This window comes from Suillus subaureus (assembly GCF_016647635.1).
Source record: "Suillus subaureus strain MN1 chromosome Unknown BJ212scaffold_41, whole genome shotgun sequence".
Classification (NCBI taxonomy): domain Eukaryota; kingdom Fungi; phylum Basidiomycota; class Agaricomycetes; order Boletales; family Suillaceae; genus Suillus; species Suillus subaureus.
In genome coordinates, this window is record NW_024538597.1 from 48,988 (window position 1) to 66,641 (window position 17,654).

The window sequence follows — 17,654 nt, forward strand, 5'->3', positions numbered from 1 at the left end:
CACAGCACAAGTCAACCCTGAGAACCGAAGGACCATCAAAAGTGGCATTAGCTGGCGCGAGGAAGGCACTTGCAAACAGCTCTTTTTTGTGTAGGGGTGACTAGCTTGCTTCTTCCATAGGTCTGGCAAACTAGGAAATCATGGTCTTTCATGGCGTTGGTTCATGATGCATGAGTGCCCAAATGTGACCAAGAGGACAGTGCAGCGAAACTTCAGCTTGCAAAGAGATCGCTCGCACGATGCACCGCGTACATATGTGCGTGAAGTTGTGGAATTTATGCATATGAGCCCCAATGAGAAATGGTTGTGGCCAGATAGGGCTTGAGACGTGTACGAATGGCGGGAAGTGCAATATGCATGGATGAATTTAAATACGTGACTCACGTGAGTGCGCTTCTTCGAACCTCACTATTATTGTCAGTTGTATAATAGCTATTAATGTTTCAACTGCTCCGCTGCATGTACGACATTGCCAGTGTACCAAACGTCGAAGGCAATAATCAAGAGTTCTTCCACGAGAATTGCATATGGTACAGTAGGGTACACGTCTCACCATCCTTTGACAGTTTGATCCATGTTCTCTACCTGGACGCAACAACTGCGCTGCTACCACCACTCGCCACGCCGAAGGGTCCGGAATGAAGAATATGAAGAATATCAATAGTCTCTTTTCTCGCTCCTCTACTCCCCAGGGCCATACTCGCCTACGCAGGATTCTCCTTGTGGATATCTTTGCGATACGAGGCAAATATGTAACTTTTCCTAATGTTTCGACATCCATATCGAGTCGTGATACTGATATTGTCTCGTAGTGCACCCGGGCTGCTAATGCTCACAGTGGAAAAGGGCATGAGTTGACGCAGCCACCACGTCCTCCTCTCCAGTAAGCACATGCTACCAGCAGGGACATCTAATGCGATCGACCGAGCCACCCCAATAACGTTGCAGACCGGGAAGTACAAGTGCAGCTACTAGTAACAAACCTTTGCCCCGTTGGCATTGAACATGTTCCGGACTCATCGGCTGCTTTGGGGTTCTCATAAGATGGTTCTCGCGTCTTTCACGCATTGGACAAACAAGTTCGTCTGCTTCCAGCTCCCGCTAGGCTTTCTGTCCTTTCTGAACTTTAGGTTAGAGTAGATATCACCACATTACTGAGTATTTGAAGACACATGCAATTCGATTTTGCTCTCAATAATTAATACATAAATGACTGCCATTGTACTACATATGATACACAACTTCAGGTCATAGGGAAAAAATATTGTCGACAGGTCCCGAACCCGCACCACCTAGGAAAAGCTTAGGCCTTAAGGGTCCATGTAAGTAATTTACGAGAGGACAGCCATATAGGGTCAAGTCGACATTGATGTTTTAGAATTGAGCAGCCCTGTAATACGGGTAGGCATGAACTCGACCGACGTGCGCGCGACTCGCCCCTGCCATTTCCGATCGCCGGGATTCCTATGTATACCCATTTTTATGTGGGTGCCTTACCTTCCCTTGAAAGCATTGCGGCATTTACCAAACAAAGCGGGTGCTTCACGTTTGTGCATAGCTATAGAACTACAATGTGATCATCATCATCGTATCGACATATGAAGTCTGTTGAATGGTGTTACTTGAAATTAAGCTTCTCCAGACTACAGGTGAGTGTAACGATTTAAAATTGCTGTAACTAGCAGCCTTGTAGCTGCTAGCCCTGCTCAATTCTAAAAAATTTCAAGTCCTACAGTCATCCTCTCGTAAATTAATATATACGCGGACCCTAATGACTATAACAGTTAAGTGCTGCCAGTGACTGCTTAGCAGTTACTCTAGTAGTCCTGCTCAATTCTAAAATTTTAGAATGGAGTGGCCCTGAGCTCGTGCTGCAATTCAGTTTTTCCCAATTACAGGACTGGTCAGTTGCTTCCGAGTCGTTGTTCCATTATAAATCAAGTTCGAATTGTCGATAAAATGTCTCAGTCCTTCCACTGCTGTTGCCAGATTATACGATTAAGCTTCAGAATATGAAGCGTGCAGCCGATATGCTTCCCAAGTTATTGGCGCTGTTGTGTATGTTTCCCTTTGGTCTAGTTGCGGGTTTGTCCTCTGCCACTCCCAATTCCACAACGCCGTTTTCATTTTCTCCTCCTACCATCATCTCGAGCGGTGTCATCACCGTTCCGCTCTCTAGCTATTCATTCACTCCTTACCCTACACCTACTCTCACCCCTAGCCAGCTGGGTTTCCCCGCCGCCGACCCTTTGAATCCTCCCAATGTCAGCAGCGATCGACAGGTTGTACTCGACTTTGCGCCTGCGTGGACTACTGCGTACCAAAAGGCCAGGAACCTCGTCAGTGCATCCGTTTTAACGCTCAATCATTAATATTTTGATTGTCTTCTTTTGTCGATTTCAAACTGAATCTTCAAACACCTTCCCATAATCACCTAATTTATGTTGACCTGTGCTGAGTATACCTCGTGCTTTCCCAGATATCAAATTATACTATCGAAGAAAAAGTCAATATCACCACTGGAGTCGGTTTTGGGGTTGGCTTGTGCAGTGCGAATATCGCGCCTAATAAGAACTTCCCTGGTTTGTGTCTTCAGGTGCGTGGCCTAAGCTTGAATTTTCTTTTCTTGATATTTATCTGACGATTAACCATGTAGGACTCGCCTCTCGCCGTCCGTGGTGCAGATTTTACGACTGTGTTTCCAGCTGGTATTCAGGTAGCGTCCACGTAAGTCATCATCACATTTTCTAATGTCATTTCTGATCATGTATGTTATGCATTATGACAGCTGGAATCGTGCTCTAATGCGTGCTCGTGGCCTGGCTTTGGGTCAGGAGTTCAAAGGCAAAGGAGTCAATATTGCCCTTGCCCCCATGATGAACATGGGTCGTGTCGCTCAGGGCGGCCGCAATTGGGAGGGTTTCGGTGCTGACCCTTTCCTGGTTGGCGAATCTGCGTATGAGACGGTTTTAGGCCTGCAACATGGTGGAGTACAATCCTGCGCCAAGCACTTCATAAACAAGTTCGTTCATCTTTTGTTCCATTTGCACAGGTTCTTATCTTATCTGTTCCTATAGTGAGCAGGAGCAGTTTCGCGCGGTGGAATCCTCGAATGTTGATGATAGGACTCAACATGAGATTTACGCGCACCCGTTCTTGCGCAGTGTCATGGCTGGCCTTTCGTCCGTCATGTGCAGCTTCAGTAAGCCGTCATACTTTATGCCATTACCATTCGCGTTATTTGAGGTCTGAATCGCAGACCTTATCAACGATACTTACGCATGCAACAACGACAAGATGCTTAATGACATCTTGAAGCGGGAGTACGGTTTCCAAGGTTTCGTTATGTCTGACTCTTTTGCAACGACGACGACCCTCTCTGCTGTTGCAGGGCTTGACATGACTATACCTGGGAATCTCTATGACTCCAACGCATCCTACTTCGGGGGTAACCTCACGGACTATGTGAACGAAGGGTACATCAGTATGGCTCGCCTGGACGATATGGCGACGCGTATCATCGCCGCTTGGTACTTTCTGCACCAGGACGAGGAGTACCCTGCGACGAACTTCAACTCGTATGATCAGAATGATGAAGTGAATAACAAGCATGTGAATGTGCAGGCTGACCATTATAGGATTGTAAGGGAGATTGGCGCAGCTGGGACGGTCCTCTTAAAAAATACAAATGGCGCGCTACCATTGAACAAACCCAAGAACATGGTACTGATCGGGAGTGATGCGGGTCCAGGCAAATCTGGTCCGAACGAGTTTTTATTCGGGGGTGGTGTTGATGGCATTCTAGCGGAGGGGTGGGGATCTGGGTATGTTGGCTCTCAGAATACTCGGTATTGTTCCTGAGCATTAGTACTGATGGATGCTCCATAGAACTGGCACTTTTTCCTACGTTATTTCGCCTCTCGAGGGTATCCAGGAGCGTGCTCGCCAGGATGGCAGCAGTGTGTCCTGGGACTTTGACGACTGGAACACTGATCTGGCTGGTACCATGGCGATTGGCCAGGCTGTTGCTTTGGTTTTCACCGTTTCCGACTCTGGCGAGGGTATCATGACTGTCGATGGCAATCCCGGCGATCGGTACGTTCTCCACATCTTTAGTAGGGAAAATGATGTTCATTCCTAGCTAGCAATAACCTCACCGCCTGGAACAATGGTGATGACCTCGTCCTTGCTGTCGCCGCGCAAAACAACAATACCATAGTCGTCGTAAACAGCGTCGGCCCGCTTATTGTGGAGCCCTGGATCGAACATCCTAACATTACCGCCGTCGTCTGGGCCGGCATTCAAGGACAGGAAGCAGGTAGTGCTATTGCTGATGTGCTCTATGGCGCATACAACCCTTCTGGAAGACTTCCGTATACGATCGCCAAGGATCCCGCAGATTATCCCGCACAACTCGTCACTAATGGTTCGGGAAGCGAGGTTATGACAATTAATTACACGGAGGGGTACGTACACCTGACCAAGGCCGCTTTAAGCTGAAGCCAATTTCACGATCTTCTTAGGTTGTTCATTGATTATCGCCACTTTGATCAAGTGAGAATTCCGAGGCTGCTTTATGCTTTCACGTTTTTGAATGAGGGGAACTGCAGGCGAATATCACGCCGCGTTTCGAGTTTGGCTTCGGCTTGAGCTACACCACGTTCTCGTACTCCAACCTCGGCGTGGCTGCTATTCAGTCGTCGAACACTGATCAAGAGGATTTGATTATCGCGTGGGAGGGCGGGGAGGCATCGCCCATTGCCGAAGGGTCTTCTGTTGCGCTTTGGTGAGATTTTCACGACAAGTGATGGATCCGCGGGTTGATATTGCTCCCAGGCTCCACGAGCCTGCATTCCAGGTCACTTTCATGGTCACTAACACTGGAAGTGTGTCTGGGACTGAGGTTCGTGAAACTTGCCGATTTAGTCGCTCTTATCCTTGCGCTCAATTTCGAATAGATTCCTCAACTCTACATCCACCACCCGTCTTCCGCCTGCGGACCTCCTTCAGTTTTGAAGGGATTTACAAATGTTGAAATTGGACCGTATGACACGAAACCTGTCTCGATCATACTCTCGCGCTATGACCTGTCTATCTGGGACGCCGTTGCTCAAGGCTGGCGCAAACCTGACGGCCAGATCTCGTTTTCTGTTGGCGCAAGCAGTAGAGATTTTAGGTTGTGGGGCGTCATCCCGGCTTGATGTCGTGATATATATTCGGGATGCTTTCGACTTGGCGCATTGAATTGATTCTAGGGTATTTATGTGGTATAATACATTATGACGCAGTATGGGTCAAATTATCATTCGCGCAAGCGCCCAGAAATTCAAATACATCGACACAAAGGTTGCAGGGGAAGCCACGTAGGTACTGCATTGCAGCAAATTGGGGGGAAGCACTGACCCTACAGGCGTCACAATTTGCTTCACTGATAAGTTATACCGCGGCTTGTGATAACAATGTCATACCCATGATTATTGAATTGTCGATGTCGAATAGGACTCCTGAGTGTAGGCGGCAGTGGTTTGTCTTACAGCGCCCTTGCTCCCAAAGTCAAAGTCGGTCATCTAGATCGGCCCAACAGGCCTCGAAACTCATTGATTTGATGTTATCCGGACCAGCTGAAGATGCCTCGCGAGCGGTCAATTTTGTGTGCACGAGCTTCTCGGGAGTGTCAGAACTACAGGGATACAGTGAATTGGTATTACAAGTGACAATTATTCCTATTCTTCTTCTCCCCTTTCCGCCTTGCAGCTTTGATGCATGAATCAGCCACATCCAGAAGCAAACTGCGATAGCGGTAAGAGTAACATTGTTAGGCCATTCATTCCGAACTGCTTCGAAGTCCATTTCCGTCGGGATAATTGCGCATCAAGAACCTAAGTTCCGTTGCCGGGATCCTTGCCTCAAACTTGATAGTACACGGATTGTCTGATTTCTCCCCGATCATCAGCCCCATGTCATCCAATGGCTTCGTAGGATCCAACGTGAGCCGGAAAGCCCAAAAAATAAGGAGCGAGTTGATGAATACCGATCTGGTTTGATCAGAGTGAGCTCGGAAGATGATGTGCATGGAAGAGTGGCTTTATTTACCTTTGTGCGACATGTTGACCGGGACATACGCTGGAAGGAAATGTTATTCAAAGAAGGAATGCCGAAAGATGGTACTTACCGCCGACCAAAGCCGTAGGGAAAGAATATTAAATCAACTCGCAGGTGACCTTGCTCGTCAATCCAGCGCTGAGGCTTGAACGCGTCAGGCTCCGGGTAGGCGTCTGGATCTCGAGAGATGGCCCTAGGGTAGTGACCATTAGATCCTTGGTGAGTTTCCTTGGAGCATGATGCTTACCAATGATTATTGAATATCGAGGTCCCGGCTGGAATACAATAGTTTTCCTGAGAGGCCAGATCATCATTCGCGCATTAAGTTGACCCAGCATCACTTGCCCAAATTATGTCCTGAGTTGCTCGGTGAGCCAGCGCTGCAGCGTGAATGTTGTGAAATTAAGGAACAAAATCGAAACAAGATACACACCACCGGTAGGCAAGGGTGGTCTCCATCTCAAAGACTCAGAGATGAATGCTTGCAGGCGAGGAAGAGATTGTTGGTCAGCGAAGGTGGGCGCTTTAACACAAAAATTATTGAATCATAGCGCTGCAATAGGCAATCAAGGTACCTCGACGCCTTCTGATGACCGCATCGAGCTCAGCCTGAACTTGAGCTTGCTCCTCAGGGAAACATGCAGCTGCCATAAGTACTGTACAGATTGCCGTAGAGGTCTTTCGCCTGATTTCAGTCGTGTACTATCTTCGGAGGCTACAAAACAACACCTCACCGTCTCGGATCCAGCTGCAAAAAAAGAACCACCAAGAAAGGCCATCTCGGTGTCTGACAAACCATAGAGATGGCGATTTTCTAGAATATATCTCACGAATGAAGGGCCGATGTCCATGTCGCTCTGCTGTGGAACGACTCAGACATGAAGTCAAGATTCAAAAGGAAATGCATGCCATTTGGTCCCTCACGCAGTTTAGCTGACCAAGGTTGAGTTTCTTGGTCTTTCCGAACCCCCGTCTTAAGTCTCGCCTATACCAAGGAATGTGTTTGAGCCACGGAATTGAATCCACCAAGTAAGCACCAGGACGCACGACCGCACTAATTGTCTTGACGAAATGTCGAATTTCAACGACTGAAGAATCAGTCGCAGATGTGGACGTAGTCTTCCCATAAGCAATCTTCATGATTGTCGTCGCAGCATAACTTAGAATCACCTGTAAGCAAAGTATAATATAACCGAAAACTCTTACGTTATCACATGCTTCTGGAAGTCGCCGTGAGGATCATCAAGAATGCCAAGGACTGTATCCTTCGCGTGTGACATCTGCAGGGGCTGATATGCCGCAGCCGCTTTAGGCTGGAGATGCGTGTGAAGTGCTCTGCACCACATTGAAAAGTAAGACAGACGAGAGGAAGTGTTGCGGACTACTAACCTACGCATACGACGGAACCTGTCCCCCCAATATGCAAATCCGATGCCCATCCCGCCGCCAAACATTTCTCCAGCTGCAATCATGCGAGGACGGTCAGCTGTCAATTTTCCCTGATTCTCCATAATATCCACGGCGGCCTGCAACAGAATGCTGAGCCAAGATAATACAACCCAGCATATAGAGACCGACTTTGTAACGGCCGATGATAATAATCCTCTCAAATTTTGACCGAATGGTGATCAGAGGACCGTACTCGTCAATCCATCCCGCTATGGTAAGGGATGAACTATCAGCGATGAAAATAGTTAGTATTTAAAATCAAGAAGTTGAATACGAAAATTTACTGGTGACGCGGCAGGAAGTACCCCCCAAGTCTCCAAGTGGGAGGGGAAGGTGGGAGAGGAAGGTCGCTCTCTGGTTTACGACGGCGAGCCCAAGCAATTACTCCTACTACAATAAGACAAGCCCTAACACTGAGGACGAGTGGTGCATTGTCAGACATGCACAGGTCAGGTAATTGTAGTATGGTCTGCGACATGAGCACAAAGAAAAATTGGAAAGAATTCATTGTTGTAAGTTACAATCACCCATCCAAGTTACGAATGGCTTTTTAATCCCCCCATGCCAATGAAAGAGTGGCCCATACCATGACCTGGGAGTGCGAAAATGATCCTGAATATGGTCACCATTGTATGCGGATATGAAGCACTGCTGGCATGCGGCAGTTTGTATACCGTCTGGCATTACCTGACCAGCACCTCGGATGATCACGCACATGCCCCATCATTGTACAGTAGCTGCAGTGTACACCCTACGACCAGCATCAATAGGACTCCATAACCCGGATTTTCAGTGTAACAACGTTGGATGTCATTCGCGCTTCGACTTTCGTCTCTGAAATTCTCGGTGATCGTTCTATCACTGTCAGTATTAAATGCTTGAGAAGTCCGACTAATCAACCTGTATCCCCGACTCGCTAGAGGAAGGTTAAGTACGTACCATCTTGTATGCCACGCAACGCTGTATTTCTACTGCCGAAAAAGCGTGGATTATCCACACGTGTACATATGGCGAGGGAATAAAATGCGGAGTGAAAATCCAGTCGGGGATGAGTGCTTGCACTGTTACCGATAGTAGTATACAGTTTGGAACGTCGCGGCAAATACCGTGCCCTGTTTGTTTTTGGTCAAGTCTGTGTTAGATTCTTTGCTTTCGGCTCTCTTCGTGATCGATGTTAGTGACAATGCGCCCAGCAATGTTTAACGCGTCGAGGCACTTGTTTCTATCATATCCTCAACGCATCCCTCCATCCATTGTCGCGCTGAGACGCACACTCCCAGTCCTTGCTCGCCGTACTAATAGTTCTATCGCCGATGAACGGACACTCAACCAAAGTGCAGCGTTACTTGACTCTCTAATGGGGTCTTCATCAAGTCTCGACTTAAAGACTTCATCGCTATCAGATATATTATCTCCCCCCACGCCCCCAATTCAGAGTTCAGCTCCGGACGTTTCACAAATGTTCATTCCACCAGCATCCGACCCCCTTCTTCATTTCCTCGCGTCTTCCCTGCTTAACCATGGAAAGCGTGCAAGGGCCGAGCGCATCGTCTCCCGTACCCTCCTTTATATTCATGCTCTTACCCGCGCGCCGCCGTTACCTATCCTCCGCCATGCTCTCATCACCGCTTCCCCTGCTGTCAAGTGCATTTCACAGAAGCGCTCAGGAAAGAACGTCGTGAGACCTGCCGCGCTTACAGAAAAACAGCGCATAAGGGCAGGTGTTCATGCTGTACTAGCCGCCAGCAAAAACAAGAGTGGGAAGACGGTGGAGGAGCGTTTAGCACGAGAGATTATTGCTGTTGTTAATGGAGACAGCAAAGCTATTACTGACAAAGAGTTGATGCACAAACAAGCTATGGTCAATAGGTACGTGCAACATTGACTTGACTTTGGTAATTCTTATTGACACATCTCGCAGGGGCAATGCGCTCGTGAAGTGAGGATCTTGCTACTTTTTGGATATGCAGACAACCATGTGCAAATACTTCGTCTGTGGTCTGTCTGAGAGACTAGACTAAGATATGCGGCTCCTCGAAGATATTATTCATCGAAGAGCTCGCGCGCTCCTTGCTCATGTTCAACTTATTATCTATTTCCGCGCGATCCTGAGGAGCAATTTCAAGCTGCAGCGCGCGGATTTGGGACGGGGTTGGTCAACTTTTTGGGAGGTGATTTCTTTGCAAAGGAATCTGGCTTCATCTCCTTGCGGAGAGAGATAATGGATGCTTCGCAGTCTTCTATGTTGCATCCGAGACGAGAGGGAGCGTTCCCGTGAATACGTACCCGTTGGTTCGTTGATGCGGGACTCGCGCTTATAGGATATATTTGGTTCAGATGAAAGAAAGACGGAGGGCAGACTCTTTGATGAGGTTACATTGAGATAGTATAAGACTTGGGTAAGACCGATCGGGAGAAGTGAGCGCCATCTGCACTTCACATCTGCGTGATATTCACTGACCGATAGTAACGTCCGAAGCCCACGCATCGTGTTTTGATTTCCCCCAGGATGTTACATTGAGTTGTGTGTACTATTGACTTGCCATTAGTATTGATACAGTTTTCATTGGTTTAACTAAATGTTGATGAGAGGGGATGTGGGGATGTACGTTGTATGTACGTTGTATGTACCGTCATGAAGCCATCACTTAAAGAAACAAGACTACAGCACCTTCAATTAAAAAGTCCTTTCATTCTGCCCCGCGCCGTCAGCCCATCAAGTTCGAGTGAGCCAATACCTGATCTCTTCCCAAAGCGCCATGCCTCCACAAGAGCCTTCGCTTCAAAAGGGGGTACCTGAGGATCGTTTGTTCCAACCGTAATGTGTAAAGAATTTCGGACTGCCTCCGACAGTTTCGACACAAACTCACTCCCTTCCTGACTTGCGGAAGAGTTATTGTCTGGCGAACCGTCGAACTCGAAGTCATCCACGGTGATGGCCATGACCCGTTTATTCCAGACCAAATGACCGAGAGTGAAGGTGAACGAGGGAGGAAGTGCCATTCTATGGAGCTGTGAACACCGCTCCCAAAGTTCAATGGCATCGGGGAGGGATTTGCTGTGCACTACAGTGATGTGGGGGCGCAAAGTAACGCGATGTTCGGCAACGAGAGCATTCCAGAACGCTTTTCCATTTTCTGGTACGTCCGATGCATCTTCCATTTGTTTCCCAATGACATCAATGAGATCGACCTCGGGGAGGAGCCCGAAGTAACGCGGCGTAGGTTGCTCATCTTTCTTTTTCTTCTTTTCTTCATGAAACTTTTTTGACTGAGGCACATAGTCACGGGCCTTGCGCACGGCCTCGTCGATCTCTTCTGCACTTGGCTGTCGAAGATCGAGCATACTGACGCACGCAGCGACTGCACGGCCTACAGCTTGCTCAAGGGTATCTTCGATGTCCATTTCTATGCTCACGTCTACCTCTTGGTCGGCAAGCTCCTCCGAAGTACGGATAAACTGCCATATGACATCTTCATGCGCCTTGGCCAGGGTATCAGCGCGGAGAGTCTGGTGCTTGTCGCCACGCGCAAAAACTCTATCACTACATATCCGATGGATTGTCGCTTGAGGTCGATCAAGCGACCAATTCAATGCGAGGAGACGAACAGGGGGGTCCATTTTGACAACAGCTTCGCGTAGGGAGTCACGATGTTGCTTGAGGTGGTTGTTCCTGCAGCGGGTTAGCACGAGGGCACTCATGAGATCAAGTATGATCCATACTTGTCGGCTATAACAACATCGTGGTGCTTCAAGAGGTTGACAACATTCCTAATGAACGCGGAGGCGGATTTTTTTGCTTGTATATCGTCACTCTGGGTGTGTCCGAAATTGAATAGAGAAGCAAGCGCAACGGAAACAGCAGTCTTGCCTGTGAAGCAGGAACCGTGAAGAAAGGCACGAGACTAAATTTGAGTGCTTACCACACCCGGGAATGGCAACAGGTAAGATTATCGTCTTCCAAAACTCCATGGTGGTTGGCGGCGCCTCATTCTCCACAACTAACCCCTTCTTCCCTTCGTCGGTATCCATCCATTTCAAGAATCTCTCGCGAGTAGCAATGATGCCTTTGCCTTTCGAATACTCCGAAAACGCATTGGGATTATGCCTTATTTCCTTCTTTACCCATTCGATATAAAGGCGCGTCTCCTTCCGCTTCAACTTCGACTTTGGCAGTTTGACGTCATTAAGTGATCCTTTTGTCGACAACAGAATTTTAGTGACTTCCCGCCAGTCGCGATACATCATGTACGGTTCATCGAACTTTACTTTGAAAAAGAAAGAGGATCCTGTTGGGTAAGGAGGGCGCGCTTTGCGAGTGGTAGACCCCTGCTTTGGATCGATGATGTGCGTACGGACTACAAATCCTTCGAGTGCTTCCCCATTCCATTTCCCGGTTTTCGCGATATCGTCAGTGAAAGATTTTACTTCGGTTATCGAGTTCAGGGTGATGGCAGGCGTCTTGATAAGTCCCCATTCTTCTGCGAATGCGTCAACCGTCTCTGTAGGCATGGTATGAAATTCCCTCGAAGTTTCGTTTATTCCGTGGAGGTGTAGACCTGACTTCTCGATAGGATAAGGAAGTACATGCTCCTCAAAGCTGTCGTCGCAAAGCTGTGGGATAACAGTTGACTCTAGAACTTTTGATCGTATTGTATGGATTGCATACCTCGGCAATTGCTGTCCAGTTCTTCTCCCACAATCTCGATGCCAGCTGTTCCTCAGTTTTTCCCTTTTCTTCCAAGTGCTTCTTGAGCCACCGATGGCCGACCTCGGAATGCGTTTCTGAGACCCCTTGCATCGGACCCAGTGCATGTTTGGACGTGACGATCAGCTTCGAAGGAGAAATGGGGGCAACAAATATGATACATCCATTAGATTTGAGTGACAGCGTATACGTGGGTCCTGTATGTAAGGAGAGTGTTGACCACTGCGAACGAATTCACATGAGGCGATGTCGGGCAGTTTGACATAAAGACAACTCACATCGGTCCACGGGACCTCGCCGATGTTGAAAAACTTATCATACCCCCGAGCTACGATTTGGTACTTTTGCTCTCCCTTAGAGTCATCTCCACATGGAAGTTCTCGGCTGAATAGACCTCTCGCTAGTGTTGGAAAGGGCGATGGAATGTCATAGTACTTGAACTCGTTCATCTTCCAGCTTCGAACAGAGATGGAGGGATCTGAAGGCGCGTTGTACACCGTTGATCGTACCAGCTTTGGCGACTTCTTTGAGAGCCGGTGCAGATCATTGATGAGTTGAGAATCCTCCGGGCGCAAGTGAGTTGACATATTAGATGTATGCCTGCAAAATGCAGAAGGTGATGATGGACAGGGACTAGGGGGTCGTCGTGTCCGGCATATGTAGGAAAGGAGATGCTGTGCAGAATGATTCAGAATTTTGAATATGAGTCACCTGGTACAGTGACTTGAGTTTGAGTCAAAGTTGAGTCAGATTTTGAATCGGCAGTAGTAAGTAGCAGTAACTTACATTCCGAAGCCAATAGCTTTAGATCCTAACACAGACAAACAACTTTGTGTGGTGCCAAAACTCATGTTGTAATTAGACCTGGAGTACTGAGTGTGATCTGAACGTGGCTTTATTACTAAGTACAGCAGGCAGGCTCGTAGCAAAATTTGGTGCGCTTTGAGTCCAAACAATGAGGTAAAGGCCTGGCTTATTATGTTCGGGGCTTACGCGGGTGGCTATAAGTACTAAGCAGTACCACATAGAAGAACTCTCCTTCGTCTTCCAATGTCCGTAACTCAACTTTTTCCTACTTCTGCCTCCAGCCTGACATCTGAGTCTATCACCTATAATGCTATATCAGGTACTGCGATTTCCGACGATCTCATGAAATCGTGCGCGCAACTTTTCAGTACCAACTACGGAATTTGGGGCGAAAAAGCAAGAAGTGTCTCGAAGTACATCAAGCCTGGTCAGCTCTCACCCGTATTGAACACTCTGTTACTTTGCTTAATTCATTTTCTCAGGTCAACCAGTCAAGATGACTGATAGCAAGTTGCGAAGTTAATCTGTATCCATTCCAGATCATACTGTCCTTGTGACGTGTTTTCAGCATGAGAAACTTGTCGGCCATGCCTTCGCTAGTGTCTGGTCTTTTGAAGGAGGTACATCCATATGTGCATTATTATGATGTCTCGAAAGTTCAAATCGTTACAGGTGTGGTCGGGTGGATCACTCAGCTCGTTGTTGACAGGAATCTTCGTAGGCGATATATTGCAACTCAGCTGTTGCAAACCCTCAAGCTTCACCCCTTGTTTCAAAGAGTTACAGCCGTCGGCCTTGTTTCGTCTCATCCCGCTGCGTGCACTGCTTTAGCAAAGTATGCCAGTATGTCGAAGTCCGAGTCTGTCTACATCGAGTCAGTTATCATAACTAACACTGACTCAAGATGTTGACGTGTGTGCAGTCGACTTGTCTTTCATTCGTGAACATGCAGTGAATGTTCTGGAGGCCTCCCCCGTTGACTACATCAAGGGCGCGCAACTTCGTGGTGACCTCTTCCAGGAGAACTCACACACTGGGGCTGTTTCATCCGCATTCACGGAGTTTTATGTTGATCACGCGGAACCATCCAAGGCGTTGGAACAGTTCAAGGCGAAAGGTAAATGGTGCTTGGGTGAACTTCTCGAAGGACATGAATATCTTGCTCTCTTTCCCGTGTCGCCTGGCCGGGCCTTGAAGTAGGGCCTATTGGGGCTTATGCGCATGAGCTGGGGAACTGAGCTGCGGCCATGCTTATGGGTACTACAGGGCTTAAGCTGAAACAACGAGGCATGTCATCATCTAATACTCTCGAAGCTGTAATGTGAACTAGGTTGGTGATAACCATGGCCTTATCGCGTGAAATGACAAGTCGACGGACGTCAAACAGCTCAGGGTCCGAGACATGATGCATGATGCATATCAAGTAATCATATGGAGCAAAGCCATTCCAAAATTAATATTTAGTAATCAGCCTCCAACAGGTGCAGCGGAGCGGTGGGCTTGAAGTTTGTGCCCTGGCACGCGAGAACCACACGAGACACGCGGATGGACGGCGCTCCAACTTGAAGGTCATCATAAGATTATATGTGTTATAAATTTGCTGCAGCATGGGGATTATTTCCCTGCACGTCGCTCATCACAAGCCCGAAGTCAAGTTCCATGCATTCTGTGCTGGATCATACGCAACCATGATGAGCACTCTCGGGTTATTCGCCTTGAGCCAGAGACATTTTACTCCATTTACGCATTTGATTGATAGATTGCACATGGGTGCAAACCACAAAGATAATTCTCGAGCAAAGATGGTCAACAATTATCCAAAGATCAAGTCGGATGAATTTTAAACAACATTCTCGTGATACAGTAATAGGTATGGCTTGGAGAGTGAGTGGCTGTCCTATCATTCAAACTTAACATAGGCTAGGTACTGATACGACACGATGTCATCTGTAAAGATAGGATATCACGATATTCGAGATGATTTTGTATCCGCAGGTCAGAGTCCGTATTGGGACTCGATTTCCCCCTAACAAGTTGGATGATAGCCACTGGTGGCTGCATAGGTGAGATAATTCGCTAGGTTTGCATACGGGATAGCGCGTGTATCGCAAAAACCGGTCCATGCGCTGATGATACCCCAGAACTCAACGACATAATCAACACTTGAAAACGAAATCATATTCTGAATCATTCTCTGGAGATCTCGGGGCAACTCACGCGGTAGGATAAGGCCCATTGTTGTTGGTTTTCTGGGACGTCTCTGCGCCAAAAGGTCCACCGAGGGATTTCCATGTGCCTGTCTGTTGATGTGAAAGCTCGTCAGATTGACACTACAGCTCAGAGAAAACATACCAAGCCTGCATAGTATGCATCGACCGCGTTCTGTTCAGTCATCAACGCTGCTCCACCTGTCATATTATAGAATACTGCTTCGGAAAGCGTCGCCTCTTGACTAGTCTTGGGCGTTGGGGAGATATAGGACGGGTATTCATTTTGCAACAGAACATCAGTGTCGCTCCACGCATAGCAGAAACTCGCGAGGACGCAGTATTCATTTTGGAAGAGGCCCTGGGTCACCCAAAGTTGACATTGGGCAACCATTTCAGCGCATGAACCATTGTCTGCTGCCGGTTGAGGGACACATGGGATGGATGACGCCGCTATGGTAGCGTTGCACGATGCCACTGAGGGGCATACTCCAGGGACAGATGAATACTCAAGCCAGTCCTGGAAGACGTGTAAGGAGAGAGATTATTGTCCAAAAGCAATGAGTACAAACAGCAAGGCTTGTGTAAGGAATGTTTCCGGTGGCGCAGAAACCGGTCCAAGCAGCGATGGCCATCCATTGATCAATAATATAAGTGACACTACAAATAAAATCGTTAAGAATTCGAACCCCGATATATCGTAGGAAGACTTACTCGTCAGGGTAGGAGCCGCCGGGAGTGATGGAAATTTGATTATAATACGCATCAATGTAGTTTTGTTGCGTCATGTATGAATTCCCTTTTGACATGGCATAGAAAACCTATTGTAACACCAAATCAGCAAAGAACACGAATCATAATTTTTTTCTAACGGTGTCAGTCAGCCGGGGTTGGGTCGCAGGCGCGCCAGATGCATCGAGGACTTGCGCAGGGTTCTCAACGTCTGATGAACATGCAGTTAAGAGGAAACATGACGTGTAGTTGTAAAAGTTGCTGAAATCAACCGTGGTTGCGTTACAGCTGTTTCGGAGGGAGAGGCAAGAGACAGAAGTTGGTCCATCCTGCCTTGCAATGAGTGACGGACGGAGGGCAGTTACGAGGCCTATGACACCAAAGTAGTAAAGGACAGATATTAGTGTGTTCATGTTTACTAGGCAGAGACACCGAAAGAAGGAGAGACAGGATCACAAAGATGCCAGACAACTGGGCGAACTTCGAGATACTTATAGGTAAGAGATTGGGCGAAATGAAGTCCACATATCTCTGTGCGTAGGGCGAGTTGTCGACCTGACTACCCATATTTCACTCGAATAAACGTCATCACGAGCGGAAGCGGGAGTGACTGGACACACGACGGCCATGTGACCCGCGTTGAGATGCATTTGCAGGACACCCGTTAGCTAGCGTTGCAATGCAACACCTAACTCCTTGTGAAAATCGGACGTGTGTGGACGGTCTTGAGGGATGCGTGATACAATCAATGTGTCACATCACGACCCGTGTCCTAGTTTTGCATAGAAACAGTTCGCATGACGTCTCATGAAGAGTTTTAGCGCTGGCAGCGAGGAGTGACAAGTCCGTTGGGACAGCCCGAGATGTTCTTGAAGTAGGAACTCGTGCTTGTCAAGTTCATCAAACGTTCGGCATTCATCATGTGGAGCAAGGACAACCGTGACTCAGTAAGTCTTTGAACTCAGGCTTCACACAATATTAGTACAGTTCAAATAAGAGCTTCAATTTGAACTCGGCTATACGGTGTAACGGAAAAACATTAGTTTTGCGCTGTAACTGTACATCCTCCCAAGTAGCTGTAGCCAGCCTCGTTCGAACGAAAAGATAGTCACGGTTGTTTCTTTGCGTGTTACGAGCAAAGAAAATCACAAATCTCTCCAAATCATCGATGCATAGATATATCAACTACAAAGCACACACAACTAACCAGCCAGGCAAAAAGAGGCACAGCATACAGCATACAGATCACCATAAATCAGAGAACGAGATGGAAAATAAAAGTACGAGAGGGAAATAATGGTATGAAAGGAAAATAGATAAAAATATGAGAGATAGGAGGCTGGGGCATACAAAAGATTCGATGCAATAATGCTACGGTACCATGGCCATAAAACAGTGCAGATGCGTGAGGGAGGGGTATCGTCTTCGACTTTGAGATTTGAAATATGACTGCAACGTTATACGTCGGATCAGTACTGTGTATCAAGAAAATATGCATAATGCAGGAGTGTCCGAGAGCGAGCGAGCAATTGAGGGGGATGAATATATGCGGGCGGGGATTAGTGATATGCCAGGACGGGGTGGGGCGAGGTCTAAATTAGTACAACCCTCCGCGGGGTCTGCATCGATGTCGCGTCGAAACTTGAAGC

At 47.7% G+C, this 17,654-nt stretch overlaps 6 protein-coding genes across 6 annotated transcripts; 3 read left to right on the forward strand and 3 right to left on the reverse strand.

Annotated features, from left to right (window-relative positions):
* Window positions 1-2,060: 2,060 nt before the first annotated feature.
* BJ212DRAFT_1281438 (glycoside hydrolase family 3 protein) lies at window positions 2,061-5,201 on the forward strand (the record flags this gene model as incomplete). The annotated part of the gene is made up of 12 exons (XM_041331618.1): window positions 2,061-2,339; window positions 2,480-2,596; window positions 2,657-2,727; window positions 2,789-3,022; window positions 3,078-3,202; window positions 3,260-3,824; window positions 3,889-4,095; window positions 4,146-4,466; window positions 4,524-4,554; window positions 4,611-4,786; window positions 4,837-4,903; window positions 4,959-5,201. 12 exons carry the CDS (start codon window positions 2,061-2,063, stop codon window positions 5,199-5,201), a joined length of 2,436 nt encoding a protein of 811 aa, XP_041188240.1.
* A 395-nt stretch (window positions 5,202-5,596) lies between these two features.
* On the reverse strand, window positions 5,597-8,029 carry BJ212DRAFT_1535162 (cytochrome P450; the record flags this gene model as incomplete). Its single annotated transcript, XM_041341809.1, has 13 exons — window positions 5,597-6,035; window positions 6,094-6,123; window positions 6,173-6,295; window positions 6,350-6,396; window positions 6,448-6,482; window positions 6,536-6,625; window positions 6,678-6,780; window positions 6,837-6,962; window positions 7,027-7,261; window positions 7,309-7,437; window positions 7,492-7,628; window positions 7,681-7,777; window positions 7,836-8,029. The coding sequence occupies 13 exons, from the start codon at window positions 8,027-8,029 to the stop codon at window positions 5,825-5,827; spliced, it is 1,557 nt and encodes a 518-aa protein (XP_041188241.1). The 3' UTR covers window positions 5,597-5,824.
* Window positions 8,030-9,010: 981 nt separating this feature from the next.
* BJ212DRAFT_1449188 (ribosomal protein S7 domain-containing protein) lies at window positions 9,011-9,494 on the forward strand (the record flags this gene model as incomplete). The annotated part of the gene is made up of 2 exons (XM_041338659.1): window positions 9,011-9,420; window positions 9,473-9,494. The coding sequence occupies 2 exons, from the start codon at window positions 9,011-9,013 to the stop codon at window positions 9,492-9,494; spliced, it is 432 nt and encodes a 143-aa protein (XP_041188242.1).
* A 730-nt stretch (window positions 9,495-10,224) lies between these two features.
* On the reverse strand, window positions 10,225-12,846 carry BJ212DRAFT_1485362 (RNA ligase-domain-containing protein; the record flags this gene model as incomplete). The annotated part of the gene is made up of 5 exons (XM_041340967.1): window positions 10,225-11,224; window positions 11,275-11,422; window positions 11,475-12,165; window positions 12,221-12,481; window positions 12,538-12,846. The coding sequence occupies 5 exons, from the start codon at window positions 12,844-12,846 to the stop codon at window positions 10,225-10,227; spliced, it is 2,409 nt and encodes an 802-aa protein (XP_041188243.1).
* Window positions 12,847-13,128: 282 nt separating this feature from the next.
* On the forward strand, window positions 13,129-14,447 carry BJ212DRAFT_1570528 (uncharacterized protein). Its single transcript, XM_041342045.1, has 6 exons — window positions 13,129-13,311; window positions 13,386-13,493; window positions 13,549-13,584; window positions 13,606-13,686; window positions 13,739-13,909; window positions 13,971-14,447. The coding sequence occupies exons 2-6, from the start codon at window positions 13,409-13,411 to the stop codon at window positions 14,264-14,266; spliced, it is 669 nt and encodes a 222-aa protein (XP_041188244.1). The 5' UTR covers window positions 13,129-13,311; window positions 13,386-13,408; the 3' UTR covers window positions 14,267-14,447.
* Window positions 14,448-15,036: 589 nt separating this feature from the next.
* Window positions 15,037-16,839, reverse strand: BJ212DRAFT_725855 (uncharacterized protein). The gene is made up of 6 exons (XM_041343920.1): window positions 16,146-16,839; window positions 15,988-16,094; window positions 15,846-15,933; window positions 15,419-15,793; window positions 15,284-15,366; window positions 15,037-15,228 (listed from the first exon to the last, which is right to left on the reverse strand). The coding sequence occupies exons 1-6, from the start codon at window positions 16,416-16,418 to the stop codon at window positions 15,093-15,095; spliced, it is 1,062 nt and encodes a 353-aa protein (XP_041188245.1). The 5' UTR covers window positions 16,419-16,839; the 3' UTR covers window positions 15,037-15,092.
* Window positions 16,840-17,654: the final 815 nt, after the last annotated feature.